The 27,979-nt window shown below is 50.5% G+C and overlaps 1 protein-coding gene and 1 pseudogene across 3 annotated transcripts in view; one reads left to right on the plus strand and one right to left on the minus strand.

Annotated features, from left to right (window-relative positions):
* Nucleotides 1–905: 905 nt before the first annotated feature.
* Nucleotides 906–27,979, minus strand: part of ALPK2 (alpha kinase 2) — a 101,633-nt gene continuing 74,559 nt past the window's right edge. For 2 of the 3 annotated variants that reach the window (XM_016129164.2, XM_036230090.1), the window contains 7 exons: nucleotides 27,510–27,637; nucleotides 27,376–27,411; nucleotides 23,437–23,711; nucleotides 22,475–22,563; nucleotides 18,164–18,381; nucleotides 13,433–13,481; nucleotides 906–1,659 (listed from right to left, as the gene is read on the minus strand). In XM_016129164.2, the coding sequence (XP_015984650.2) occupies nucleotides 1,443–1,659; nucleotides 13,433–13,481; nucleotides 18,164–18,381; nucleotides 22,475–22,563; nucleotides 23,437–23,711; nucleotides 27,376–27,411; nucleotides 27,510–27,637 (1,012 nt within the window). In that variant the 3' untranslated portion in view covers nucleotides 906–1,442. Of the gene's footprint in view, nucleotides 1,660–3,629; nucleotides 7,525–13,432; nucleotides 13,482–18,163; nucleotides 18,382–22,474; nucleotides 22,564–23,436; nucleotides 23,712–27,375; nucleotides 27,412–27,509; nucleotides 27,638–27,979 lie in introns of all 3 variants that reach the window. The other variant, XR_004953748.1, reaches the window with a different exon arrangement.
* Nucleotides 10,228–10,349, plus strand: LOC118610612 (annotated as a pseudogene).

Here is a 27,979-nt window from a genome sequence, read left to right on the forward strand (position 1 = left end):
GGGAGTACCTAGAATCGTCTTGAAAAAGAAAAAGAAAAAAGAAAAGAAAACAGCTCTCTGAAAAAGCTACATACTCTGGTTTTTCGACGATATGGCATTCTGGGGAAAGCTACACTACGGAGACAGTCGAAGGATCAGTGGTACCCGGAGGTGGGAGGGCGAGAAGGAAGGGCGAATCCGGGGGGCACAGAGGGGCCTGTCGGTCAGACGCGGCTGCGATGATCGGCACACGTTATGGTCCATGTGTCGAAACCCAGACAGCGTGCAGCACAGAGAGCCCCCTAATGCGAACTGTGGACTTTCAGTCATCAGAAAGTATCAGTATCGGCTCCCCAATGATAACGGATGGATCGCACTAATCCAAAGTGGCAATAATAGGGGTAAATAATAGAGTGGGGGTGAGAGGCACGTAGGGACACTCCCTACTTTCCGCTCATCTTTCTGTAAACCTAAAACTGCTCTGAAAAACAGAGTCCATTAGACAACAAAGCTCTCACAGTCTGGGGTGCATGAGGCTGCCCCTGAGCTGGCTTCACTTCGCATCCTCTTGCCCACGTCAACGGCTGCCCTCCAGCTGGGCAGCACCTGCACCAGGAGGGGCGGGAACCCACACTGAGCAGGTGGGAGGGGCCGGGATCCCTGGGGGCTGGTGCCCTCCTGCCTGGATCTGCATGCATCTCCCCTCGTAATCCAGCCTGGGCCAGCCCTGGGTTCACAGAGCTGAGCAGATAACGATCGAAACAAAGTTGTGATCTAAGAATGGGGAAAAAACACTATGCAAATACCTAGTGCTCCAGCAAACTTATTAGCAAATTCCTAAATTACTGATTCTGGCGGAATGAGAACTAGGGCGCAACTTATAGAGAGTCAGCGTCTGTGCTAACAGAGGCATCTAACACATTTTGTTTAAATATGAATTTAATTAAATAGAACATTATAACTGGATGTGTGAATAATGATGGGAAGTGGCCTCACGCTTCCAAAGGCACCTCCGGCCACAAGAGCATATTTGCCCCTCGTGTGACAACTTGACCTAACGAAGGAATTCGTATGTTCTGTTTACATAACAGCCGGAAGTGTCTAGAAACCCTGAGGTCCGGAATGGGAGTGGAGAGGATTTGGGCTGCGGACAGACCCTGCTCAGCACCAAGTCCTGGGTGACGCAGCCACGTGCAAAACACAAGTCGACACGTAAGTCGAGGTCAGTAAAAACGCTACAGGTATGTACGAAGGCGGACTGTCTTTGAAACTGGCGAGTGATTCGGTCTCTCTGTAAGTCTGGTCACAAACCGTGCTCCGAAATCATTCCAGCGAAGATGATGGGGGCACAGGCAGCTAGCTGGGGACAAGGATTGTCACAGCACCCTCCGCGGGCTTCACCCTCTCTCCTGGGTGTTCTCAGGTGTCTGTGTGCTGCTAGGTGGTGGCCGTCGGGTCAGACGCTAGGTTTTCCTTTCTGCTGGGGTCCCGGACGCCGTGTTCTTCCCTGTCGTGGAGTTTGGCTGAATTTTTTTTTTCCCGACGCTTGGCTTCTTCTGTTTCTGGTTGTTGTTTTGAAGTGACGTCAGCCCCAGCATTTTACAATATTTGTTACACTGGTGTAGTGCTTTAAACTGATCGATGAAGGTCATGGAGCAATTGCCTTTAAATCCTTTATACCTGTGAGTTTGGAGGGAAGGAAACATAATTTTTGAAAACAGGACGCTTCGCCAGTTTTAAAAGAAACATCTGAAAGGGGAAACTAATGGTGCGTGGAAAACATATTTATTCCTATTTTAGGCAAGAATGGCGAATGGCGGACACACTATTGCTAGGATAAGCAAAGCCCGTGGAATTAAGTGACGGCAGAGGGTGGTCTCAGGGGCCGTGGCCTTTGGTGGGACGTTTAACACTCAGACTACAAATGACTGTGTTTGCACATCCCAATCATGGTCGTGCAGTGTCCTCCTTGAATGGACAAGTCCCCAGACTCCCAAGTCTTCCCACCCACCTGCAGATGAGTGACAGCCATCAAGAAAGCTGGTCAGCGGGCAGCTGAGATGATGAAATGGGAAAATCCGTGCAAACCGGCTTGACCTCGGCGCATCACACGTGGGGTATGGCATGCAGTTAATGTCGGCCATATTATTATTATCGTTATCAATATCATTATTGGTGCGCCTGAGGAGCGCTTCCTGAAGGAGCAGGGACATGCCAGGTGACAGGGAGGAGCAGGGCTGGGCCTGGCATGCGAGACCATCGATACCACTCGCAATGCAAGGGCCCAGCGCAGTATGGAAACACGGGCTCCTTGTTCGAAAATTAAGGCTTTCAAGACGACGAGAGCAGAATGCGCATTAAAGGCCCTGTGCGATGGCGCGGGTCGCACACTCATGGAACCGGCCCCACCGGGTGTAAGAGTTCTGGCCGCGTGTGATTAATAGGACCAAACGCAAAGGGCAGCCTGCGATGCTGGTGGCGTCACGCTGAATCTGGAGCTAATACGATTCAAGAAATCGGCCTCCTTCATGTGCTGGTAGAAACCGTAAAGGTCAATGAACCCGGATTGAATGGGCGGGACCACGCGCGCTTTCCGCAAGGAAATCCAAGCTGGGTTTTAAGCTGTTAAGGTTTCTTTCATCTCTGGAGCCAACACTTGAGGGAGCAGCTCCCTCCTGACGTATGTGTTATAAATCCAGCCCGCTAGCCCCTCCCCATGAGGGAACTGCTCTACCCCGGGAATCCACAGTCCATTTTCTTGTAAAAAAATATGACTCCGTTTTTAAAAGCCAAGCTCCCTCGTTGAAGAAAAAGTCAGTGCATGACAGGAGCTGACTCTAGCGGGGTAGCAAAAACCCTGTTGCCAATCACGTCACCTGTACATCTCTATCGTCTCCTGCAGGAGACCACGAGCGAGGCTGAAATGTCAGCCCGACCGCATCTCCGTGGTGCCTGAGCACCGCCCGCAGGATGCGAGGCCACCTGGGCCTGCGTGGGTGGGTCAGGATGGAGAGCCCGGGGCCACGTGCGTCTCCTGGGGGCGGGGCAGCTTCCTGAGCTGCTCAGGCAAAGCAGGAAAATCGCGCGGGGGCAGGGGGGAGGCTCCCTGTTTAAGGACAGCAACACGGTCGTCCATCTCGAGTGAGGCTTTTAAACATTCAGACAACCTCTCATCTCTGCATAGAAAAAAATCACGAAATCACGCCATGCCCTCCCGGAAAATTCACCAGCCGTGTCTTGAGCACCGCCTGGAGGCTGAGTGTGTAAGGCAGAGAAACAAGTGAGTCTTTGTATAAACGGTCCCCGCCCTCTGCTGTGGGTAAGGCTGAGTGTGGAAGAAAGAGCAGAACTCTGGGCGGCCCTCTTGAGTGGCCTTGGGAGCCCAGACCTCTGCCCAAGAATCTGGCGCCGTCTTTTCCTCTACGTCCCCTCTTTCTTTAGAGTCCTTACAGAAAGCCAGACAGAGCGAGGTGGCAGGGACAGGGCTGGATGTCCCTGTACGAGGCTGAGTGTGGGCACAACGAGGCCCTACAGGGCAAGGGCAGGCAGCTTTGGCATCTCAGGTGACCTTTCTCAGCCCCGCCCCGCTCCGCCCAGTTTGGGGGCGTTGCTGTGGAGGCCTCCTGGCCCTCTCGCCAACCTCCACCCACCCGTTTCTGAGGGCTCCATCTCCTCACATCTTCTCTGAACAGACCACAGTCTCTCCCAGGATGATGCTTCATGCCCCAAACATCTGTTCAAAGGAGGCTCTTCAGCAAAGGTCAAGGAAACAAAGGAAAAGAGACCAGCCCCACCCTCGGAGCTACCTTATCTTGGCCCAGGGTCTCCAGATCACATTTCTGAATCAATCTCTCTCTCTCTCCCTCTCCCCCTCCCCCTCTCCCTCTCTCTGTGTGTCTAATTTTGGATGCTTGACTTGGCGCCTCATGCAACATTGGACTTCCTTCCCCTCAGGTATAGATTTTATTTATTTTTTGCTCCCTAGCATCCGCAGAATTAAAAGCCTTTCTCCTTTCTCAGTTCGGTCCCTGTCTCAGCCAGGAACGCCTGGCTTCTGCTTTGACCTCTGTCCCCTCCGGCTGACGGGCATTGCCATTGTCTAGGAAGGAAAGAGGGAAACATCCTTTGTGCTGCTAGGTCGATGAACCCAGAGTTTCTCGAAGGACAGGAGTCCTTTGAAATTACACCGAGCTCTCATATAATACGGAGCAGTGGGAAGTACAGGTTCTCCCGATTGCGGCCCACCTCGCATGCCTCGTGTGCTATCTGTCACCCTCAGGACTGCGTAGGAACACAACTCTAAAGTATCACGACATCTGTCCAACACGATTCCTGCTGCAGACACTCGCCATTTTGTACCAGTTGGATGGACGTACTGGGCTGAAGAGTGTCCCTTCCCCAAAGATCAGGTCTTTCCAGGACCTCAGAATGTGGCCTATTCGGAAATAGTGTCACTGCGGCTGTATTTAAGATGAGGTCATGCTGAAGTAGAGTGGGCCCCTAATCCAGTATTACAGGTGTCTATGGAAGAAGACAAGGAAAGGCGTAGGGAGACCCGTGTTCTCTCACAGGGAGAATGCCACGCGAGGATGGAGGCAGAGGCTGGAAGGCTCCGCCCACCGGCCAAGCAACGCCAAGGCCTGGCGGCAACATCTGGAAGCCGGGAGGCGGGCATGGGACACGTTCTCCCTCACAGCTTCCGGAAGGAACCGCCCACGCTGACACCTTGCTGACACTTTGATTTTTGACGTCTGACCTCCAGAACTGTGAAAAAATGAATTTCTATTGCTTTAAACCACGGGGCTGGTGGTAATTCGTTGTAGCAGCCCTACGAATCTAATACGATGGGATAAAGAACCTTCTATTTGAGAGCTTTTCCACATATTTCCATTTTCAGAAACTTTAGCTCTGCAGAATTTTACTAACTGAATCATTTTATCCTTAACCTCAAATTAGTATAATCTTCTAGCCCATCACTGTGTTAATCTACCCGCCCTCTCTCTCTCTCCATAATCAGTCTATTCCACAGAATATCATCACCCAATGGAGTGTTTTCGTAAGTAGCTTTCTCATGGGTTGAGAGGGGTGTGAACGAACTACCAGCATCTCGCTTAGGTGCTGGCTTGGATTCGGCGGGCCTGGGGTGGGGTCTGAGATCCGGCATTTCTAACGCGCTCTGAGGGATGCTGATGCCACTGGTCCAGAAGTCCCACTCGGGGCTGCGAAGGGATCGACTCAAGCGAATGACCTCGAGTCACCCCTATTTGATTTGGAAACATCTTACTATTGAAACTGGAATGCAGGTGTAGCTCTCGTTCTTGAAATTTGTGTCATACAACACGGTAAAATCACACCGGAACATTCCACTTCGGGAGGAGCTCGGAAACTATCTTTTTCCACAATCCTGCCCTCACTCGACACGGATTTACCCAACGCAGGCACGCCTCCCTTTACTGCACTTGCCAGATGCTGCGTTTTAAAAACAAACCTGAAGGCAAGGCCCTCCACCAGCAAAAAGACTGCAATTCAGCTCTCCTGTGGAGGTCTGGAACCCAACCCTCAGCATCTCTGCGCTGCCGCGCTTGCTGCATGGTCAAACCACACGAAGCTGACGTCTTGCTTAAAACCCTTTTCTCTCTGTCTGCATCTTAACAATGGATGGCTCAGCCTTTCAGACTCATTCAAAAGTCGCCGGTTGACAGCATGGCCAGCTTCTCTCTCAGCTTATTGCGGCTTCCCTGTGCCATTTACCATCTCTAAACATGCTTTGGGGGTGGGGGGTGGGGTGGAGCAAAGCTGCAGAACCTTCCAGCTCTGGCTGTTGAAGAAATCAAATCCTTGTCTGGCTTCATAAAGGGTTCGTTTATAGAAAGCTAGGTGAGACAAGAGAAACCTAGAGAGAATCCCCACACATTGGGAACCCTTTTAGAAGCAAGCCAGAAAGGGCTTATAACAGAAGCTTCGGGTTGGCATTGCTTCTGAAGAAAATTTTAATTTATAGGAAATGATTACAGACTATGAAATTCAGGTTGAGGATGGGAGCGAGGAATTGAAATATACCCCTAGTTTGGGTGTGTGTGTGTATGTGTGTGTGTATGTGTATGTGTGTGTGCACGTATGCGTAAAATAAAAGTAAAGCCAGGGCTGGACTTATGAATAGACAACAGATTGCCACCTATGTGTGGAAGGAGAGGTGCTGGGGACCCTCCCACTCAGATGCAGTCCCATTAATACCCTCCATCTCTTCATGCCTGTCCCTTCGTCTATTTGTTCACTGGGTACCAGCTATATGGCAGGCATTACAGGGGGTTAAATAAGACTAATAAGGCAGGTGACGCTTTTCCAGAAGCCGGCCATCTTGTAGGGAAGACAGACATGTGAGTAATTAAATTACGTGGTGATAAAGAACTATGGGAACCCGGGGGATGTGATTTGCCCCAGTGCCTGGCGGCTTCTAAGAATGTTTCAAAGAGGAAGGATGGCTCCGGGTTTTTCTGGCAGAGAGAACAGCATGGGAAGAGGTTCAGGAGACTTTCTGAGCAAGAACAGGTGTTCTCAGAAGAGACGAGGCCAGAGGACATTTGCGGAAGGCTTTGTAAGCAATGTGTTAATTTTTCCTGTGCACTGGCGTTTCCCAAAATATGTTCCAAAGAGCAATAGTCCCACAAGATGCTTTGAAGAAAAAAAAAAAATCTGTGGTGTAGGTACTGTGATGGATGCTATGTAAGCTCCCTCTCTACCCGCCTGGGCTTTCAAAATACGCATCAGCTCTCTGAAGACCCTGTGAGGTCTCACACAAAAGACACTGACTACTGTCATTCGACCCAGGGCCTCCCAAAATTATTTGACAACAGAAAGCTTGTTTTCACATAGTCACTGTGAAAAACGCTTCCATTAAAGTCAGCTGAGCTGTCTGAGGAGGGGATGTAACATAACCGAACCTGTGTGTTCTGGAGAGGCTGTATCCTAAGTTGTCTACAGTCTGACCTTCCTCCCTGTCTACAGGTGACCTTAGCGCCCACCCCCACAAATGCCTCAGGAACCCTGTCCAGCCACCACTGGCCTTCACCTGGCCTATCGCAGTAGTCTCTTGGTTGTGGTCCTGGCTTCCTGCCCTGCCTGTCAGTCTCTCACTCGTCAGCAAACCCGAGTGTGAGCCAGCTCTCGGTCACACAGCGGCTCCAAAGGCTCCATCTCCCTGAGCTCCTTCCCTTCGCCTCCAGCTCCCTCTCTCCCACCTGCCCGCTCTCTGCCCTTATCGCCGGGCCCTCCCTCAGGCCTCCGTTTGAGCGACAGCCGCTGGCTGCCTCCATGGAAACAAGCCCTGGCATTTTCTTCCCTGACATCCGCCTAGGCTGGGGAAAAAAAAAAAAAAAAAAAAGCAGAACGCTGTAACTCTAAAGAGAGAAGGGCAAAGGCGCAGCCACAGTCTGGTTCTCTGGTTCTGCTGGCGAGGGCATTCTAGAAGCTCTGCCATTTGCAAGGTTCCTGCTCTCGTTGCTTCTGAAGGCACCCCCAAACCAGGAGGCCTCTGTGATGTGAGCCCTGCGGAAGAGAGAGTGGAGAGGGACCCCTGAGGAGGGGAGGGAGAGCCGATCGGCCAACATGGTCCATGCAGGAGGCCTGAGCCCCACCCCCGCAGACCCGCGGGAAGCATGCGGCCCTCTCCCTAATATCTGAAACAGAAACCGAAGCTGGGGGCAGAGAGAGCCCAGGGTGAGTGGGGTTTGAGACTGGAGATAAGGCGCACATAAAACAGGCAGTCTGAGATTCATCTATTGTCCCGAGCCCCAGAGCTGGGCTTCCCGAACGCCCGCCCGCCCTCGGCTTAGCTGCAGAGGGGCTGTCTGTCCCTTTACGGGTACAGAGCAGGCCCCTCGGGCCAGAGAAGAGTGTCAGCATGCGATCTCACCATTCAAGAGGGCACGTGGTCTGGTGGTGGGTGGGGGAGGGGCAGAGCCACATGTGCAATGTGTGGACAGTGCTGTCTGTCTGTGTGTGTGTGTGTGTGTGTGTGTGTGCGCGCGCGCGCGCGGGTGGGAGGCGGGTCTTCCTTTTATGACCAGCCCTGAAATCCTCCGGGAGGGGCTTCTGTTCCTCTGGAACTCACTCATTCCACAGTTAGTCCCTCATCCTTTGCCTGTCTATAGGCTCCTTCCCTCCTGGCTTCCAACAGCTCTTCTAGACAGACAGACAGACACACACACACACACCCTTCCTTTTTCTAGCCACCCTCTAGGCTTTTTCTGGTCTTCTACTGACACACTCGTTGAGTCCATGACATCCCAGTGGCCCACTCCCCCTTCGATCCCTGTGACCCGGCTCGCCGCCTCTGCATTTCGCTCAGACCTCCCGAAAGGCACTGATGACGTTTTTGCTGGACAGTTCTGGTCTTTCCCCAGTCTCACCCTCGCAGACTCTCTGTGACCCCTGACTCTCTCGGCCATCACTTCCCTGTCTGTGGCCCCCTCCTGCTGTCTACCAGGCTGTCCTGCAGGGGGCGATCTCGAGTTCGCCGAGCTTTCCTGAGGCTCTGTCTAGACTTGTCCTTCTGAAGCTGGATGACAAAGGTCTAGGAGCCTGGCTGTGAGTCCCGCTGGTCCTGGGGATGGGCTGGGCAGCGGGATAACTAGTGAGTAGTGCTGGGGAGTGGGGAGCGACCTCTAACCCCAGTCATTCGACAGCACTGTCCTTTGAAAGACTTGGGCAGAGGCCAAGGGACTGTCTCGCTATCCCCGGTCTGTGAAGGGGATGTGTCCTGCGTGGCTCTTGGACCCAGGAGATGTGAACACACATCGAGAGCACTGCTAGTAGTGTCGGCCTTGCCAAAACTGTGAACACGGGGAATGCTCCCTAGCGGCCTCCAGATGCTCCTGGTGGTAAAAGCTGATAAAACGAATCAGCCGCTGGCCTGCGAGCTCCGCACTTCGTGGCTTGATCAGATTAAACAGGGTGCGGGCTGCTTTTCAGGGTGGCTGACAAATGGCAGCAGCATGGAAAAGTAGATATTTGGATGTAGAGATACCTTTTGCGGGTTCCTTAGGCCAGCAGCATGAAATGGGCTTTTGGGCGGATGGGGGTGGGGGCCATAAAGGCAAAAGTATTGGCTCTGGTGCCCTCTGGTGGCTAAGTCACAATCTCGCCTTTTCCCCAGAAATTCAGCTGCTGGTGGGGGAGGCGTTGGCAGGACCCACCGAGACATGTGAAGGTCTGCTTCCCGGCGGGCACCGGTTTACACTGGTTTTGGTTGGGTTGTTTAGGTTAAATTTCCAAATATCTGGTTATAGAATTAGGCATTTTCCTTCGCCCCTTCAGAAAACTCCAAATGACTGATGAATATGGTCAGCAGTCCAGTTAGTAGCTTGGGTCTGCCTAGAAGATGGATTATTAGATGTCAAAACAGTCCTATTTGCCACACTTCGCCACTTGACATTTTTGTTCTCAGCACTGCCCAAAGATTACGGGTCTCGAAGCACCGGTGATGTGTTTCTAGACATATTCCTATCACTGGCTCCAAAAAGAAATACGGCATACTTCTGTTTTCAGGATCTCATTACAAAGTTGCTTAAAATGAATGTGACGACTGTTCCCTATTTTCCTCTATGAGATTCTAACTATTTACCCTCAAAAACAGCACCGTATGCTCTTGACTTCACTAAATGGCAGAACATGGCAGGTGGTATTTATTGAGGTGTCAGCAGCCAAATGTATGGCCCAAATTGAGACAGAGGGACTATTTCCTTTAAACGACCCAAAATTCCTCTTCCTGCAAAAGATTCTAACCACTGATGGTCAGCCAAGGGTGAGCCCTAAACTTGGGGGGCTTTTTCTTTCCGTTTTAAACAATACAGAATTTGATTATTGTTATCATTATTATTAGAGTAAGTCACGTGTGCCTCCTCACCGCTTCCCCCGTCCATGCCTCGAGATCTTCTGAAGTAGTTAAAAGACCGTAGGTGACACCGCCTACCTGGAGCCCGCTTCTTCCGGCCACACCCATCCCCCTCCCCCTCCTGGCTCCCGGAACTCACGCAAGCCGCCCTTCCGGCATGGATGCGCTAAGCACATGCAGGTGCTAGCTAAGGATAACGAGGAAATGCTTCAGCGACGCTGACACCAGCCTTCTCTCCTGCTCTCTGGACGCTGCCTGCAACGCTCCCCAACCTTCTCTCCCCCTGCTCGCCACTGCTTCCCACCTGGACGCTTCTCTGCCTGTCTGCAAGGTGCCTTTGAATTGGAACTGTGTTAGTCTATGGCCATGCTACCCTGAACGCGCCGATCGATTGCATCTGATCTCGGAAGGTAAGCGGGGTCGGGCCTGGTTAGTACTTGGATGGGAGCCCACCAAGGACGACCAGGTGCTGTAGGTGTAAAAAAATAAAAATAAAATAAAATGAATTGGAGCCTTTTACAAGTCTCTCCCCATTGCCTGAGCTCCATTTTGCAGCTTTGGCTTCCACGAAAGAGTCTCTTCAATTGAATCCCTCCTCCAAACGTCCAGCACCTGCCCCCTTTCCTCAGGGAGCTTCCCCACCTGTAGGCGGGCGCCTCCTGCCCTGCGCCTCCTGCCCCTTGCTTGGGAAGTAAGAAGGTCAGATGTGGTTGTCGGTTTTCCCTTGAGAGCAGAGGGGTTCCCATGGGCTCCACAGAGATCTGCCAACCACCCCTTTCTGATCAGAGGTCCCCCTTCTATCAGTTATTTAAACCGGGTCTCTAAGAAATATTTATTTTGGGGGGAAAATGTGACTTAAAAGAAAAAGTTTAAAGAAAGGCTTATCAAAAAAATAAATAAGTAAAAAGGCAATGAACAAGATGATCTAATATCCCTCCCGAAGCTCCACCTTCTCTGTTCCTTAACCCCTCTGTGTGTGTGTGTGTGTGTGTGTGTGTGTGTGTGTGTGTGTTGGGGGCGAGGCAGTAAGTAACACTTTATAGACACTCTGACAGGGCTCCCGCCATCAATTCTTCTAATGGGTCTTGGGCAGCTGTCCCAGGCCAGAGGAGTTGCATTAAAGCTGAGAACAAAACCAAGGGATCGGATTTCTTTTTAAATTAGAAGAAAAATGTGATCTGGGTTCCTGGAAGCTGTTACAATGCTTTTAGAAGATGTCTTAAATAATTACGCTCCTAAGTTTCTCTTAGTTTTTGAAACTTTCTGCTTTGTTTTGGTGGAAAGTCGTGAAAAACGATGGCATGAAATTTGCCTACTCTGGTGTCAGGCTGAGGCACAGGGTAGGGAGGAAACCAATATTTATCAAGTCCATACTGAGCTTCAGGGACTAGAGATAGATTAATCAGGGAACCTTGTGTCCCCACTCTGTAACCAGTGGCTTAGAGAGCTTCAAGTCAAGTGCTTGTGGAGCTGCTAAGACAAGAACCCAGCATTTAAACCAGGTCTGGATGGTGCCTGGATTTGTGGTCCCACGGAGAATGCGAGGTCTAGGATGGAAGGCTTTACTGGGGAGATTGTTCTGGGGTCCAGAGAGATCCCTTCATAGACAGGGGAGCCATCTAATTTATTTTCTAAATGAGGGGACGTGTCCAGGACAAATGACTGACTAGGTGTGATGCCGGGACAGTCGCCCTTTCCATCACACGGGCCAGACAAAGTCCTGTGACATCAAGAAGCAAGGCGACCGCTAGGAGAATCGGAAACGGCAGGACCAAGACTTGAACCCAAGCCTCTCCGTGACATAAAGAAGCAAGGCGACCGCCAGGAGAACCGGAAACGGCAGGACCAAGACTTGAACCCAAGCCTCTCCGTGAAACCCCTGCCTTCCCCCACTCCGTTGTACGCCCTCCTGATGTGCTTCCTTCTCAAGCCCAAGGCCGTGACCAAAGTCTGGTCAGCTGTGGGGATGGAGCACCAAGATCGTTCCAACACAAACTTTCATTATCTTGAGCAGTTTTTGAGAAGGAACATATCCAAACTGCATCATCTGAGTTTTAGAACCAAATCAGTCACTTTGTGTAGTCAGTGAGAACTTTAATCTAGAGGTTAAAAGGAAGAGTGGTCCCCTTTCCACTATCCCCCCCCCAATTCCCCTTTTCTCCATCCTTTGTTAACCCTGAAAATTATTGTTAAAGCACTGCTGATCTGAAACACCAGAAAGCTCACACAGATCAGTCGTTACCAGCATAGGAGAATAAGCTGCGTCGATCTGTGTTCTGATGCTTTGACATCGGAGGCCTTGCTGGCCCTCAGGAGACTGCCCCTGTCAGGGCTGGCTGAGTCCTAGACAGAGGAGATGACACCTTTCGCACGCAAAGGGCCACTCCAGAGCCCACTCCCGCCGCCTCCTGGACTGAGCTCTCACATTCAGGGCCGCTGTCCCCCTGCCTGCTCACCCCATGACGGGTACCAGACGACTAGGGACAGCCACCAGGCCCCAGAGCCAGCTGCAAATGTTCAAACCAGACGATTTTCAGCTGGCTCCCCCTGCCTCACCCATTCCTTCCCGCAGAAACCCCCCGAGGGCTCTGGCCCACGTTTCCTCCTCGCCACCTCTGCTTCCTGACAGAGGCTGGTGCTTCTCCGTGCCCCCCTCCTCCTCCAAGAGCGTGGCCGGCCCCCTCCTCCTGCGAACTCGGAGTGACTGTGTCTTCGATGGCAGCCGTCTCCTGATCAGTTGGTCCCACCATACCTGAACAAAAACAACGCCCGCGTTTTCAAGCAGAAGCCACCGCTTCTGAAAGGCATCTACCCCTCTGTTTCTTCTTCCGTACAGACGGTCTCCGAGCGTGGGGAGAGCAGCAGTGGGCAAAGGCAACGGCGAGTCCAGCCCAGAGCTCTGCTTTCACCCAGCACCATCAAGAACTTGCGTTCTCGTCAGTGATGGTCAAGCGAGGCGGTGAGAATGCGCGCAGTTCGTTAAAGAGAACAAGCCGCGGCCCACGCTAAGTCAGGAAAACAAAACCATCCGACGCGACCCAGGCAACTAATCACAGCTCTTCCTTCCCGTGCCATTTGCCCCTAACGTCGTCACCCTGGAAGTCTGGGAGCTGCCTCAAGGACATTTTGGGGGAAAATGGGGGAAAATACACTACAGATATGCAAACTGAATTTACTGCACTTAATTGCAAAATACACAGACACACATATACACGCTCGCGTACGTATATAATCGAAGATATTATTAAATGCAGAAAAATGGAACACGCAGAGTTCAAAGGACTCCCAACGATGCTGGCATTTTCCCCTCCACGGTACTTCTGCTAGTAATTAATCTTGAAATGCCTTTGCGGAGTTCGTGTTTGCTTCAAAGTTAGGAAACAAACGTGTTCCCCCAGGAGAACAAAATCCATAAATGTTTTATGTAAGTGAGAAATGAATTGAATCCGTCCCAAGAACATTTGTCACCCTCCGTTAGGGCAAGAAATCTGCTTTGCCCACATCAGGTGAACAGTGTCTGAAGGATAAAATGCGCTTGATTTTTTTTTTTTTCCTACTCACCCTTTAGCTAATGTTGCTATGCCAACGTCTGTTAACTTCATTCCCACACCTGTGAAAAGAGAGAGCAAAGATGGAATTTGTGTTACTCGGGGCTGTTCAGAAAGGGGGGACGACCTAGTGACAGGGAGGGGCAGGGGCAGTCCCTCATCCTGTTCCTTCCGCATAAACACACACTTTTCTCCTCCTTTCCATCAGCAGCGGCCTCCCTCTGTCAAGGCTGACAGCCAGCCTTTCGGACTGCATTCAGCTTTAAGGGAGGATAACAGGGAAGGCAGGCCTCTGACGCAGCAATTCAGGGGCGTCCCGCCTCTCTAGGGTGGTGGCTGTGGGTGGACGCTTGCTCCAACTCAGGGGACCCCTGCGTTAACCTCACCATTGCAACCTAGTGACGGGCCTTTGATGGCAGAACACTGGGTCCCCACGAGTCTGTTTGGACCTGCCAGGCCCCGGGCCTGAGTCTTGTCTTCCTCTCTCTTGCCCCTGACTCTCATCCAACCTGGGCCAGGCTGGGATGGCTGTGTTCCCCCCGGCCAGCAGGAGACCTGCCCATCTGTAGCCTGGAAGCACAGACACCAGTCTGGGCTGTAGACGAAGGAACCAGCATCCCACCCAAGCCAACCCTGAGGTTTGGCCTGACGGCAACTTAGTTCCGTGGGTCCTCACTCTGATGTGAGCACTGTTTTCTGAGGCTCAGGAAAGGAATGCTAACAGATTAATACCCTGCTCCAGCGGAGCATCCCACCCCCCCCCCCCGACCTCCCCCGGAGCACAGCACAGGCACAGGCTATGTGGCTTTCAGGCTGGTTCATGAGCCAGAAGCAATGAGCCTGCTTCTCGGCCGTGCACCTGTGAGCTGAATTAGACACGGCACTTTGGGTGAGCCAGTGAGCATTTTAAAAAGGCTCCTTCACAGCTGGCGATGAATCCATCTCACTCTTTCAAAGCTGCTAACAGCAAGAGCATATGTCGAAACGCTTCACATAGCTTTTATTACAAGGACTGTGCTTTCAAAAAAAAAAGACACCAAATTGCAAAAGCCCCCTTTTGAACATCTTGTTTCATAGAAAGTTGTATTTAAAAATCGCAGCTCTAAGCTGCATAGAAGTTCAGTTTTAAACGTCATTTGATAAAAGGTCCTTGGACTTGGGAATTGCTTTTTCTTGCTTTTCACAATTACCGGCTGTCATTTACAGTTTAGAAAAAGAGAATATAATTTTTAAAAGGAAATGTCTCTCTCTTGGTTTAATAATTTGCCAACAACTCGACTGAGGTTATTAAGAGTCTCTATAGGAAAATAATTTAAATTCTAGTGTGCAACTATTAAACCGAGTCGGGGATAATAGTCATGTACAGGTTGCTTTGGATGGGAGGACGTGGGCAGCATGATGAGTTTGTTCTCCAGAATTAGAGGTCTTTGGGGTGGCCGCCTTTCAGGAGCCCTGGGATATAGATCTTAGCGCCAAATTCCAGGCTTCGCTTTCTCCCCTCAAACCTGCAGGGCCTGCCGACAAGCAAATACAACCAGGCAGGGGATAACTTTTTAAAGTCTGGGAAAGTAATGGTTGGGTTTGGGCTGGTTTCTTTCATTTAATTCTAATACCAGTGTCTCAGTAAAATGATAAAATACGAACATTGTTTAGAGAACAGATGTGCCATCTTGTGCCATAATGACAATGACAGTAAAAAGATTTTGCCCGGCAGCAGAGGGTAAATAAACACCATTACGAAACACCGCACCATCACATTAAACCACACGCATCATTTGAAGAGAGACGTAATATTCCACTAGAGCGGTTAGCAGTGCCTGGAAACGAAACTAGCCGTGCAGGAAGCTCCAGGGTGCTACTTCTCAGCAGAAGAACAATAGTTAATGCAAAACGAACTCTGGAGGAGAAAAGATGGGGGAGCCTCAGTGACTGCACGGCAGAGTCTAATTGGAATGGTCTCTGCTGAGACCATTTTCGTGAGTGTGTGGCGGGGAAGAAGCCTCTTTGAGCCAGCAGGTATGGCTGCCTTCAGTGTGCACACTGCCCCATCTGCCCGACTAACCCTGCACTTCCCCGCTGGCCTCTGGGGACTGCCTCCCAGGAGTCTAAACTAACTTCAGGAGGTGCTGGGAAATCTCTTGCCCATCTGCAAATTTGTGGATTAGTGCAAAGAGCTCGGGAATCAGAAATCGTGGGCTAGAGTCTTGGACCCCTCTGCTTATTAGCTGAATGATACTGTCTCCGGGCCTCTCTTTTTCTCATCTGTAAAATGGGGACTTTGCAGGGTTATTCTGAACATTAACCTAAAATAAGAGGAAAAAATGAGTGCATACAAGAAGAATTCCAGGTAAGGTCTGTGGACTAGTTAATCGGATTGTGCCAACGTCAGTCAACTAATTTTGATCGCGTGCTATCGTTACGCAAGACACCAGCACGAGGCGAAGCTGGATGAAGGTACATGCAACTTCTTGTCTATGGTCATTTCAAAATAAACATTTTTTAAAAATAGGGAACATTTATTACGTGTCAGTGCTTTGCTAAATGTCTTACTATCCGTGTGGACAAAGCTGACTCCATCTTGAAGCTCATCGGCCAGCCTGACGTGTGAGTGACTGAGCCTGGATCTCTGACGCCCTCCCTTTCCCCGGGATGACTATGGAATGTGTCCAGAGGTTTCCGGCTGGTCACCGAGTTCCCATTACCTCTTCCTCTGGGGCAAAGCGCCCTGGATGCCAGTTATCTCTTAGCTCATCCCGGCTCTAGGGCTGGCTGATATCCGGACTCTTGATCCCCCCCGAACCACACACACCTTCCTCCTAGAGCACAGCTTCATCTCTGAGGGGTATACACGAAAGTGGTCTAGGACAGGGAGGTGCCGGGGATCTGACCATCCTGCTCTGCCCAAGACGAGCGTTTCCTGTACGTGAGCTTCCTGTTAAATTCATTCGCCCACAAGTTGGACTCGTCGGCCTTGTTCTTGGGTCTCTCAGCCCCTTCGGCATCTGGGGGCCGCTTTGCATGCATGGCCTTTTCCAGAATACTATCTCATTTAATCCCCACGACAGCCCCCTGTGAAAAGCCCTGAGGCACAGCGGGGTAAGCTGCCCAAGGGTAATGGCTACCAAATGGAGGAGCAGGGGATAGAACCCAGAGGCAGGCTTGCCTTTCGCCACCTTGCCATTGCTTGATCTTACGGTCCTTGCGTGTGACGTCTGCCATTGAGTAGGCATGCAGTCACAGTTCAGACTGTTCTTAACAGCATGACTACTTGGAAAGAAGAAAGAATAGGAAACCCCTGTGGCAGGGCTGTTGGTGCCCCACCCACTGCCCTCGCACCAACCGCTTCCTGCTCGCTGGCCCCACCTCCGGGTGCCACCGCCAGCATGTCTTTGCCTGAGAAGTTTCTCAGATCGCAGGATCCTGCTTTGCTTAGCCCGGCTTTGCCCATATGCAGATGGCGGGTCCTGGGGAGTCAACACCCCCACCAAGAGCAGCCTTCCACTGGGAACTAGAGGGAACTGGTATATAAACACCCCTGCGCCCTCACTCCTTGGGCGAGGCTCCCAGAACTCCCCCAGCAGGCATGAGCTGCGGGCACCCACAGTGGGGACCGGCTGTATGGTGAGATACCCTGATGGGCTGCCTTCCCTTTCCCTGTTACACTTGTCCACTTTCCCGCCAGTGTGTCCTGGGATCCTCTCCCAAATATTTGTACTTGAACATTTGTGTGCAGTGAAGGATTAACGTGGCCCAAATAAAAATTCGTTCCTTGCCCAACTCATTTCTAAGCCCTTGACATGTCCTGCCTGATAAGAGTGTCTGTCTACCTGGTACCTTGGGCCATGTGGTATCATCTTAACCTCTGCAGAGGCTAAAGACTAAGGTCAATCTCATGGGCAGTCACTCACACCCACGTGGTGGGCCCCCAATAAAAACTCTGGACGCCAAGGCTTGGGCGAGCTTCCCAGTTGGCAGTTGCGCATGTGTGTTGCTACACATCATGGGTGGGGGATGTGTAGGCACTGTCCGTGGGACCCCACCAGAAGAGGACAACTGGGAGCCCCCACCAGGCTTCCCCTGGACTCTGCCCCATGCACCTGTTCCCTTTGCTGATTTAAGTCTGTCCTTTTGCAGTAATAAACTGTAACCATGAGTATAAAGGAATTTCCAAGTTTGGTGACTCCTTCCAGCAATTAATGAACCTGAGCGTGGTCTTGGGGACCCCCGAACACAATCTGTATCAACGCTATAATCAGGGAAACCTAATTGTGACATCCCCGCCTTATACAACAAATGTATCCCTAAAAATGTGTGCATAAATTGAAAACATGCTGTAAATTCACCAGGGAAGCTTGAAATCTAAAGTAACTGTGAAGGACCCTTTCACCTATTAAGAAAGAATCATCACATCTTAATTTATCTTTGGGCACATCCAGATTTTCATATGTACTTTTGAGCCTGTGCCTGCCGGAGACATAACAATAAAGTCAACCTTTGGTGGCCTGTTATAATGGGAAGTCATTGTTGTTATGAATTATTAAAATGTACTTTACAACTCCATTTGGCTGGTCGTTTCAGGCTCCTCTGTCACACCTTGTTCCTGACGAGACATTAGTAACACCTGCTGCTAGTGACGGCGCTTAAAGGCACCCCGCAGACTGCTCCCTCTCCTCCGCTCTGCACCCCAGGAGCAGCCCAGGCCCACCGCACCCCGAGAGCCTGGGTCACGCGGCTTCCTCCTCACCCTGCATGTCCGTGACCAGGAGGCAGCCACTGGTTTTCTGGTACACCCAGTGCTGGAAGGTACAACACTTCTGGCCAGCCTCCGATTCTCTTCTCAAGAAGTTGATTTCCTTCCCGTCCCTAATGGAGTACTTCACGAATTCTCCGATCAGCTCCTCCTCCACCGTTGCGTACGGGATGTTGTTCTCCGGTCGATGGATAAGAAAAATAGGAATGATCCTGGAAAGGAAGAGAAGGTAGGCACACGTCACGTTCTCGGATGGGAGTAAAGACTTGGAGGGCATTCTGTCTCACCAAGAGTAGCAGAGAGCTTCAGAACAAACCCCTGCATTTAATTAGATTTAGACTAAAAAAGCCACAATGATTATTCGATACGTAAAAAGATGTGTTTCTGTTCATTCGTACCTAGAGTTGGTCAGAAATGCCCCCTTGGGATGGAGTTGAATTGCTCACGTATAAATGAAAGTCTCATTGTAGCCACATCTCAATGATCCATTGGTCAGATGACTAAATCCATCTATCCATCCATCATAAAGCCAACCTTCTTCCTTCCTTCCTTCCTTCCTTCCTTCCTTCCTTCCTTCCTTCCTTCCTTCCTTCCTTCCTCCTTCTTTCCAATCAACAAATATTTATTCAGTGGTTTTGAGGTGTCAGACACTCTTCTGGACACTGTTCCAGAAAACAGCAGTAAAAAAAAAAACCCCAAAACCGGCTCTGCTCTCATAGATCTTACATTTAAATGAAGGAGACATACAGTAAACAAGAAATGTATAGTTCTACGTGCTGTGTCAAAGAAATAAAACAGTGTGAAGAAGCTTGGTAGCTCAGGGGTGGGGGGCGGGAGCTGCTATTCTATTTCGGGAGGTCACAGAAGGCCTTGCTGAGAAAGGACATTTAAGCTGACGGAAGTGCGGGTGGAGGGGCCTGAGGTCGTCTATGGAAGGAGCCCGAGCCCCCGCCCCACCCCCCCCAGGTAGAAGCAACGCAGATGGAAAAGGCTCTGGGCCGGAGCGTCTCCGTGCGTTCCTCGCACAGGGAGGCGGCCAGCGCGGCTGCAGGGGGTGAGCCAGGGGGGAGGGGAGTGGATGAGCGCGGACAGGGAGCAAATGAGGGAGGAAGTGGGAAGCCAGATGTGGGGGGGTCTGGTTGGCCATCTGGAAAACTCTGCCCGTTGTCCTGAATTGATGAGACGCCTTGGAGGATTGGGGGCAAAGGGATTTCATGATCAAACTTCTAGGTCACAGGGGTCTCTGAGCCACTCTGTGTGGAACGGACTGCGCAAGGGCCAGGGCAGGGGCGGGGCGACCGTGGGGGGCGGGGGCGGGGCGGCGCCCTGGCGAAGGCAGCAGCGGGAAGTGGAGACCCCCCTCACCCCCTGCACCATCAGCACTAAGCACGCCCCGCCACGCCGGCCCAGATGACCGCTTCCTACCTGCTCCTCTCCCCTCTAACCACCCGCACCTCCTCCCCCAGCCTCGCTCTCAGCTGATGACCTTGCTTCCTGTTTCATTGTGAAAACTGAAACACCAAGATGGGAACTTCCAAAAGCCGCCGCCCCCCAGTTCCCGCCTCCCCGGGTCTGAGCCCGTGCCCCCCCCCCCCCACCGTTGGTTACTATCATCTTACTCTTCATTTCCTCTCTCTGGCCCAAGGCCACAAACGTGATTTCGTCTCCCCATCCTTCAAAACTGCCACCGTCACCTTCATTTGATGGGACTTTGCCACGGATTTCATGCCAATTCCCTTTGCTTCCTTCACGTCCTGGACGAGGAACTTCCATTTGTATCTCTTCCAAGTGACCTCGATTCCGAGTCCCTCTGTGACCCCGTTACCCCTCACTCTACAAACACCCCGCTCGCTAAGGTCCCCCATGCTGACGGCCTCTCGTTATTCCCTGGGACACTTCTGCAGCATCTGAGGGCGGTAACCCCTTCTCTCTGGAGTCACCCTCTGCCCTTGACCTTGGGGACAGCGCCCGCTCCTAGTGGCTGTTCCACAGCAGTTGCTTCTTAGCATTTGCTGACAGCTCCTCGACACCTCGACCCCTGCGTGTTTGCGCTTCTCGGGGTTCCCCCTCGGTCCTTTCCCCTCCTCATTCTGTCACACGCTCTGTCCAGGTGATTCCACCGACCATGTGTACACTGGTGACCAAGCGGCAAAGCAGCTCGCTGGTCCCGTCTCTCCTTCCAGCTCCAGGCTTAGAAGGCCGAATGCCTGGGGCAGTTTGATGGACCACAGAGACCGGAAACCTCAGACTCGGCCCGTGCAAAACTCATTCTCGGCCCATAGGAGTCTCTCCCTGCCTTCGGTATCTTCAAGTGGCAGCAGCATCTACACGGCCTCCTAGGTTAAAAACCTCACGTTCACTCGCGGCCTTCCCCACCGCCTCGCTGCCCGCGTCAAGTCGCGTTAAATCTAAATCAGAAGCTGCACAGTGCGGAGGGCTTTCTCCTTGAGACGCCACGTGCCCCGTAAAAAGGAACTTCTGAGGCCCGCTTCACTGTCAAGAAATAAACATGGGGGTGACCCGAGGGGCTGGCCGAAGAGCCTCTCGGGCAGGTCAAGGGCCGAGCCCTCCCTCTGGGTGCACGGGCCACGGCTCAGAGCCCGGGGCTCTCGGGGGAGACCATGACTGTGTGGGACCTGCTGGGGGCTTCCCTTTCCGCTGCTGTGAGCCCTGGTCCTCACGGGCCCCTTCCTTCTGGAGGCTAATCGGAGGCCCCCCCCCCCTCCTTTCACAGCTGCTGACCAGTCTGATGCGTCTCGGGGTCCCTGCCCTGCCTCCCTGCACGCGGGTGCATTTGGGGCGGGGGAGCAGCAGCTCACCGCACCCCAACATCCCGCTTACTCTCATCCTTTCTATCATGGCTTCAAGGGTAGAGGGCTTGAAGAAGGCACAGTGCGCGCGTGCGCGTGTGTGTGTGTGTGTGTGTGTGCGCGCGCGCGCCTCAGTGTAGAATCCTCTGACTTCGGTTCAATAAATGTGGAATGATGCTCCTCTGAGGACCTTTAGCCCTATCCCTCCAGACACCATCACCATTTCCCGCATTCACATGTTCTCCCGCGGGAAGAAAGGGATGGGGGTTTTGGGTATCAGAATATCCTGATCCACCTTCAGGCCGGTGGCGTATTCACTGGGATGTTGATGAAGCTGATTAAGACCCTGAGTCCCTCATTTGCACAGGCCTTTTCCAAGTCCCTGGACAGTCTCCACAGTCATAACTTAGTGTCTTTTTCCTCAGAAAGGGCCCCAAATTGGGTACAAGTCAAGCCTCTCACGAGTGAGGCCCTGTGTCCCTGGAGGCGGCTCCAGCTCCACACGTGGGGAGCTGGTCACCTGGCCAACGCTCCTCCTCCCTGAAAAGAAGGTAAGAGGCCGAGACTGGGAGGGGGCAGGACTGGGAGGAGGAGAAAGAGAATGGAGCCGAACTCGCTCCGGATTGTGTCTTGGTGTGTTAAACAGAAAAGCAATTAAACATCTTCCTTCTGTTGACGCTCATTTTTCTTGACATTACCAAGAAATGTTTCTGTGCTAAACAAGTAAGTTAAGCGCTCCTTGGTAAGGAGCAGGCAGTATGAGGCTTTGTGGTGTGCCCGACGCCCCGCCTCATGGGGAGGAGCTCTCCCATTTTCTGAGCTAACGAGAAGTGCGGACAAGAATTCTTTCTTCCTTCTCTCAGTCTTTGCTGATGGACATGAATGGCTGTTCATTCTGAAATCCCCAAGGTGCAGTGTGTCTCCTCTCGCTTAAGCATGCACGTATGGTCTCAACCACGTAAAAGGCCAGCAAACGCAAGCTCCAGACACCCGAAACTTTGCTTGGGTGAATAAATATTCGGTCAATGAGCAGATAAAGTAATCGGTGCAATTTATCTCTGTAGGATTCCAGAAAATGGGTACTACGTTCTAATAATCCTGATCACCGATTCACTCTTCCCTGACACAGCACCGTATTTTATTGTCATCATAGGGCTAATTGGTTTGTAATAGTCTCATGTTCTCTCATATTTGCTTATTATTTAGACAATGTAACATCCACGAGAATAGAAACCCTTTCTTTTCTACTTAACATAACGCATTTATCGCATCCATCCATCCATCCATCCATCCATCCATCCATCATATATCTATTTAAAGAATATTTATCAAGTGTCTTTTTGTAAGTGGCGCAGTGAAGAACAGGACAGCGGCCATATGTGCCCCCATGGCTTACAGACAGAGGGACCAATTGAAGTACTCGTCCTACTGGGCCTTCTCCGCCTCTCATCCCTCCAGGCCTCCCAAGTCCCCAACAAGTCACGAGCACACTCACTCAGGCACTTCTCCAAAGCCTTCCAGGGGCTGTGCTTCGGCAGCATAGATCTTGGCATAGCATCGGGCAGTATTTTGAACATAGCATTCCTGTATCACCAAACACATGGGAAAAGCGAGTGATTAGAGGAAATTCAGAGAGCTGCTGCGTAAAGCTAATCAGATTTCCTAATACAGATCAAGCCAATGGATTCCCACACCCATCCCCTGGTTGGGGGGCCACAGAAGCGACAATTGGTACGACCTAGAGTTGTTCAATTGCAGAGGAGCTCGGAGGCCTGAACGAACTATCTAGGTGAAGGTCAAGTGGTCTCTGGGGCCAGGTGTCTCTGAATTATAAAATCTGTGGAACCGTGTAGATGAAGTTCACCCCTGAGCTGAGGCGACTGGCTCCTTGGCAGGATGTCAGATAAAGCTTGGGACCTGCTGGGCTTCCCATGAGCTCTCCCATCTGAGATTCCCCTTCAGAGCCGCAATTTGAGTTGTAAATCGTGAACACCTTGACGAGACTGTTGGCTTAGGGAAAGCAGGTCGGAGACTGCCTTCTACTCTGGGGGCCCTTTTCCGAGTGGGAGTCTGGACACTAGGGGATTTTCCACGACTGGGCCGGATGATACTTGAAGTGGAAAGAAAACCCAGTGAAAGAAAAGGGTGGGGAGGGGAGGGTGAATTTGGAGGAGAATGAAATACAATTGGCAAAAACCCCATACCCGGAGAGGAGGGGCTGCCTTTGTGAGCACTGAGCCCCACGTGACTCTGCCAGGCCTGAGAGCATCACGTGTGGCGAAGGCCTGAGACCAACCAGGACATTCATCTGCATCCACTCTATTCGTTTTATTGGTAAAACGTTTTTAAAGAGCACGTAGTTTGCGAAAGAGCGAGTCCCAGCTCTCCTGAAAGCTTGGCTAGCGCTGCTGTCAAGAGCGAAAGACATCACGAAATACCGAGGGTGGGTGGACCCACCTGGGCAGCGAGTTTGTAGTTTCTCTGGATGAGCTCGTCGTTGTTTCTGGTCCCGTGGGCCACAGCGTTGTGCACCTTGAGCACACAGGCGTGGCCAGGCTGGAAGACGGGCATGAGGCCCTGCATCACTTTGCTGCGGAAGGCCTTCCGGTGCACGCCTTCTCCAAAGTGCAGCTCCTCCGTGGCAATCTGACCTCGCAGGTGGGCCCCGAAGTAGCTGTCATGCAGGAAGTCTTCTTTAAAGATGAGCTGGCTGAATTCGATCTCTTCGCATCCTAAAACGTAGCTCGATTTTAGTTGTCTCCTCCATCCTCCTCAATGATCCGCCTTCCCAACTCATCTCATTTGAGCCATGCTCTGTTGGGAATTAACTGTGATTTCCCCTTTTAGGTTCTGCAGGTCAACCTTGCCATTCGTCCCTATCTGGGAACATTGGTTACCCAAAAAGCAGGATTGGGGTATATCTGAAGGTCAGTGTGAGGCCCCAGTGGATCAGGTAAGGGCGGGGAAGAGTGGTTGAAACCAAACTGGGGAGACCAGGAAATGAATTTTAGACATATCTGGAAAATATTAGCAGAACCATGACAGGTAATTAAAGGTAAGTTGAAAAGATAAGTGATGTGTAGAGGAGGGAAGGCCAATGATAAGATCTGATAAATTGGTCTCTTTATCTTTTTTTTTCATTCTTTTTAGACTTTTTCCTAATTGCCTCCCATAAAATTTTAATACCACAGATGTATTGTATATCTGCTTATCTACTGTATGTGTATCTGTGCTTTATACACAAAAAGAGTGTTTTCTGCCTCCTTAAGAACCAATTTTTGCCTTTTGGGGTTCAATACTGCCTTTTGAGGATTCCTGTGGTAACTATAAGAAACATGCAGGCAAAAATCAAACCCAAACAAAGCAAAATAAGTAAAAAGAACTGCGTTTGGGGAGAAACTCAAAAAAAGTAGAATGACTTTGGATTTATTTGTAAGAAGAAAAACAGAATTATTTTTGTTTTCTGGCAGATGTTTCAGAGATGATTCTGTGCATGTTTCTGATAATGATGGATTGAGTTAGAATGTTCCATTTTAAACTACAGCTGACCAAGTCAGACTTCTGATTAGCTGAGTAAAGAAAGGAGAGTTTTTAATGCAATGAGATAGACCACATGTTTAAATGACTTCCACTCCTCAAAGTCAATGAAAACTGTTATCTTTCTGAATGCTTAAAAGAAGAAAGACATTACGGGTTGTGTGAAAATCTCACTTCACAGTTCTATTTAGAATATGTAGAGAAATATTTTCTCTTTTTTAAAAAATATTATCATATCTTTTAAGAGCAGTCTATGCCTGATGCTAACTCTTAAAATTATAAGGAGGCTGAAACCATTCTTAAGGGTATTGATTAATATCTAGGCCAAATTGTTGAAAGGAAAGACAGAAGGAAAGAAGGAAGGAAGGAAGGAAGGAAGGAAGGAAGGAAGGAAGGAAGGAAGGAAGGAAAGAAAGAGAGAGAGAAAGAAAGAAAAAGAAAAAAAGAAAGAAAAGAGAGCGAAAAGGAGAAAGGGAGAGAGGGAAGAAGGAAGGGAGGAAGGAAGAGGGCGGGTGGGGTTTTCAAACAGAAAAAGGAGGTGTGGGTGCTGGTGGAAGGAGCCTTCAGAAGGAGGCTCCCAGACCTTTCACAAAGGCCAGCAGAAGCCTCCAGCTGAGTAAGCCGCCCTGGGTTTCTGCTGAGCACTGGGGGAGCAGCAGGAAAACTCGCAGGCAAATGAGGCACTGTTCAGATAACTTTTAAGGAGATGGTCGTATCGCAGATTTCATCCTACGTAAAAGGACCAGACTTTTTTTTTTTTTAATTTATAGAGAAGAGTGTCATTTTATTTTTTTAAGTTAAACTTAAAAATTAGATAACAAAATGGAGAGGGAATACTTTTCACACAACCCAAATCTTCTCAATTCTAGCTACATAATTAATTTCATTTTAACGATTTGGACCCTAATGCCACTTTGAAAATGTTTTATGTATATATATCAGAGCCCAATAAGCCACATTTACTATATTCTATTTTCCTTCAAAATCCCAAAATTTCTAAAATTCTATTATTCTTAAAAGTAAGAAATTTGTGCATTTTATGTTTTAATATTCATTGAATTTAATGCTCCAGATTGTATGCTTAGAAATAAAAAAGAATTTTTTTGTACAATACTCTATATGGTATCATTAACAATCCAGTCTATATAATTTCCAACCAAAACGCCTACTTAACAAAGATTTAAAAAATTAAAAAGTAATAGATCTGAGGACTTTTCTCTGAAAGTCCTGTGTGCCACCATTAAGTTGCTCTAGTTTGTTTTATTTGGACCGTCATTCATTTTAGGTTTTCCCATGAACTTAGCTTTATTAGTTTATGAATTAGAGACCAACCCGTATACAATGGTATTTGTTCCTCCTCAAGGTTATTAAATTAATAAAATGTTTACCGGGAGAGATTTCTCCACATAAAAAAGGCGATAAAGACGTCTTTTGAAGCACCTTCCTCTGACAGTGCAAGAGGAAGGAGAGGACTGGCCGCCCCAGCCCGATGAGTCATTGAAACTGGAACCCGAGTCTCAGGGAGAGAAAGCTGGGAGCAGGCGGCGTCAGCAGGGGATGGGCCCAAATTCTGTGGTCGGAGTCACGGGGCTAAAACAGAGGTGTGATTTCCGCCAGGTGGCCAGTAGCTTACCCCCACTGGGGTCTCGTTCTGGACTGTTCAAAACCTTGAGGAATGAGTTTCTGCAAACCTAAATGAATGAGGCCCTAGCCAGTCTCTGGGATGGGACAGCCAAGCAATGCTAAGGAGCTGACGAAACAGAGACACCCTTCTTCCGAAGGTGGTTTTGTTTTCTGAAAGATAACAATGTAGGACATTCTTTTGCGTATTTTGACTTTTGGGGAGATGGGCACAGAAATGGAAGAAGGATTTAAAATTATAACACAAGTACACCACACAGTAAAACAGGTATTGAGCATTCAAGAGGGTTTGCGAAGAGTCTGTGTTTTAAGAGTCTGCCTTTCATGTCCTGTATCTCGACTGCCTTTACTGTCTCATTTTCTGGAAGATTTCGGGTATTCGCTTTAAAAATCAGCATGTGCGATAAATCTTTAAGATGCTAAATCAATCTAATTGTCAGAGTTTTATTCATCTGTCCTAGACGTGAGCAAGGGCCCTACCCTGTGCGGAGAGCTGTGTTAACATGGGCGGGGGACGGAGGGGCAGGGGGCGGGCTGAGAGGTGAGCTGGAGTCCCCGGCTCCAGCTCCTGGGAGCCGATCGTGGGCATTGCTTCCCACTTCCAAGTCCTCATGATGTCACACTGGCCATGGTAGGAGTATATACGCCACGGAAATTGGAAAACTGTAATACAGGGTCTCCCTTCCCTCCTGCCCCCCCACAGGCATGTGGTTACATATTGACCAGCACGTTGACTGCTGGGTGGGGGTGGGCGCGTGTGTGGGGACTGGTCATTTTCCCTAAGAGGAGCTACATGACAAGCATGGACGCCACCACACCGTATCCAGTGCGTGGCCCGGGGCAATGTGAGTGTTGGGCGGCTGGGCCAGGTGTGCACAAGTGCCCAAGGGAAGCCCAAAAACCCGTCTTTTATCTTCATCGAGATGCAAATGAATGGAGCTACTCTCCTGGACACCTGGCTCTCTTTGGGAATCTGCTCAGCTAGTCAAACTAAAAAGTCAGCTGAAGAAACAAAACATGCTGGGTAAGGGCCAGAGGCCGAAAAGCCCCACGCAGATGACTGCCTGCGAGTCTGATGCTTAAAGGAAAAAGTCTAACCCCAAACTCGCCCTCGGCAAGTTCCCAGTCTGATCTCTTTCATAAACGACACACTTCTGGATATCGGTAGCCTCGTGAACTTACAATAGGTCTCGCAATCAGGTTGTGAGGTTAGCTTACCTTGAATGTCCTGGTGGCTTGAAAGTTGTTGGAGAACTAAAAGGTACAGAAGAAAATGCCTTTAGTAGAAATGAACGCTCCGACCTGAGAGAAACTAGCCGTTCTCGCCTGAAGCCGAAAGGCTGAGCCTTTACCTTCCGTGGTGAGGTGCAGTTCAGCAGTGGCTTTTCCGTAACCGTTCTTGACGCAGCAGCGATAGAGGCCCTGGTCCTTCTGACCGGCCTGAACGAGGACCAAAGACACGGCCGAGCTGTCTCCTGCGCTGCAGCGGGGGACATTGACATCGGAATCATTGTTCTGAAGGTGCCCTTGTCCTAATACGCCAAAGGACAGAAACCAACGCTCCTCGGACCTCGTGCTCGAGGCCGACGAGCGGGGTAAAGAACAAGGTCGGGATGAGCCATTTGGACCATTTATTTATCTGTCGGGGGTGACCAGTACGCTGTTTGTTTAACACCCCCCACTCTCACGGGCAAGGCGAGTGCACAGAAACATTCGGGAGGTTTGACTGGCATGTGAAGCCTTAGCAAAGGGTCTGGCCTGGTGACTAGTCGGGAACCTTTTTGAATTAGTAGGCGAAAGCCCAGTTTCACATCCTGTGACC

The sequence above is a fragment of the Rousettus aegyptiacus genome, unplaced genomic scaffold (genome assembly GCF_014176215.1).
Source record: "Rousettus aegyptiacus isolate mRouAeg1 unplaced genomic scaffold, mRouAeg1.p scaffold_m13_p_12, whole genome shotgun sequence".
Classification (NCBI taxonomy): domain Eukaryota; kingdom Metazoa; phylum Chordata; class Mammalia; order Chiroptera; family Pteropodidae; genus Rousettus; species Rousettus aegyptiacus.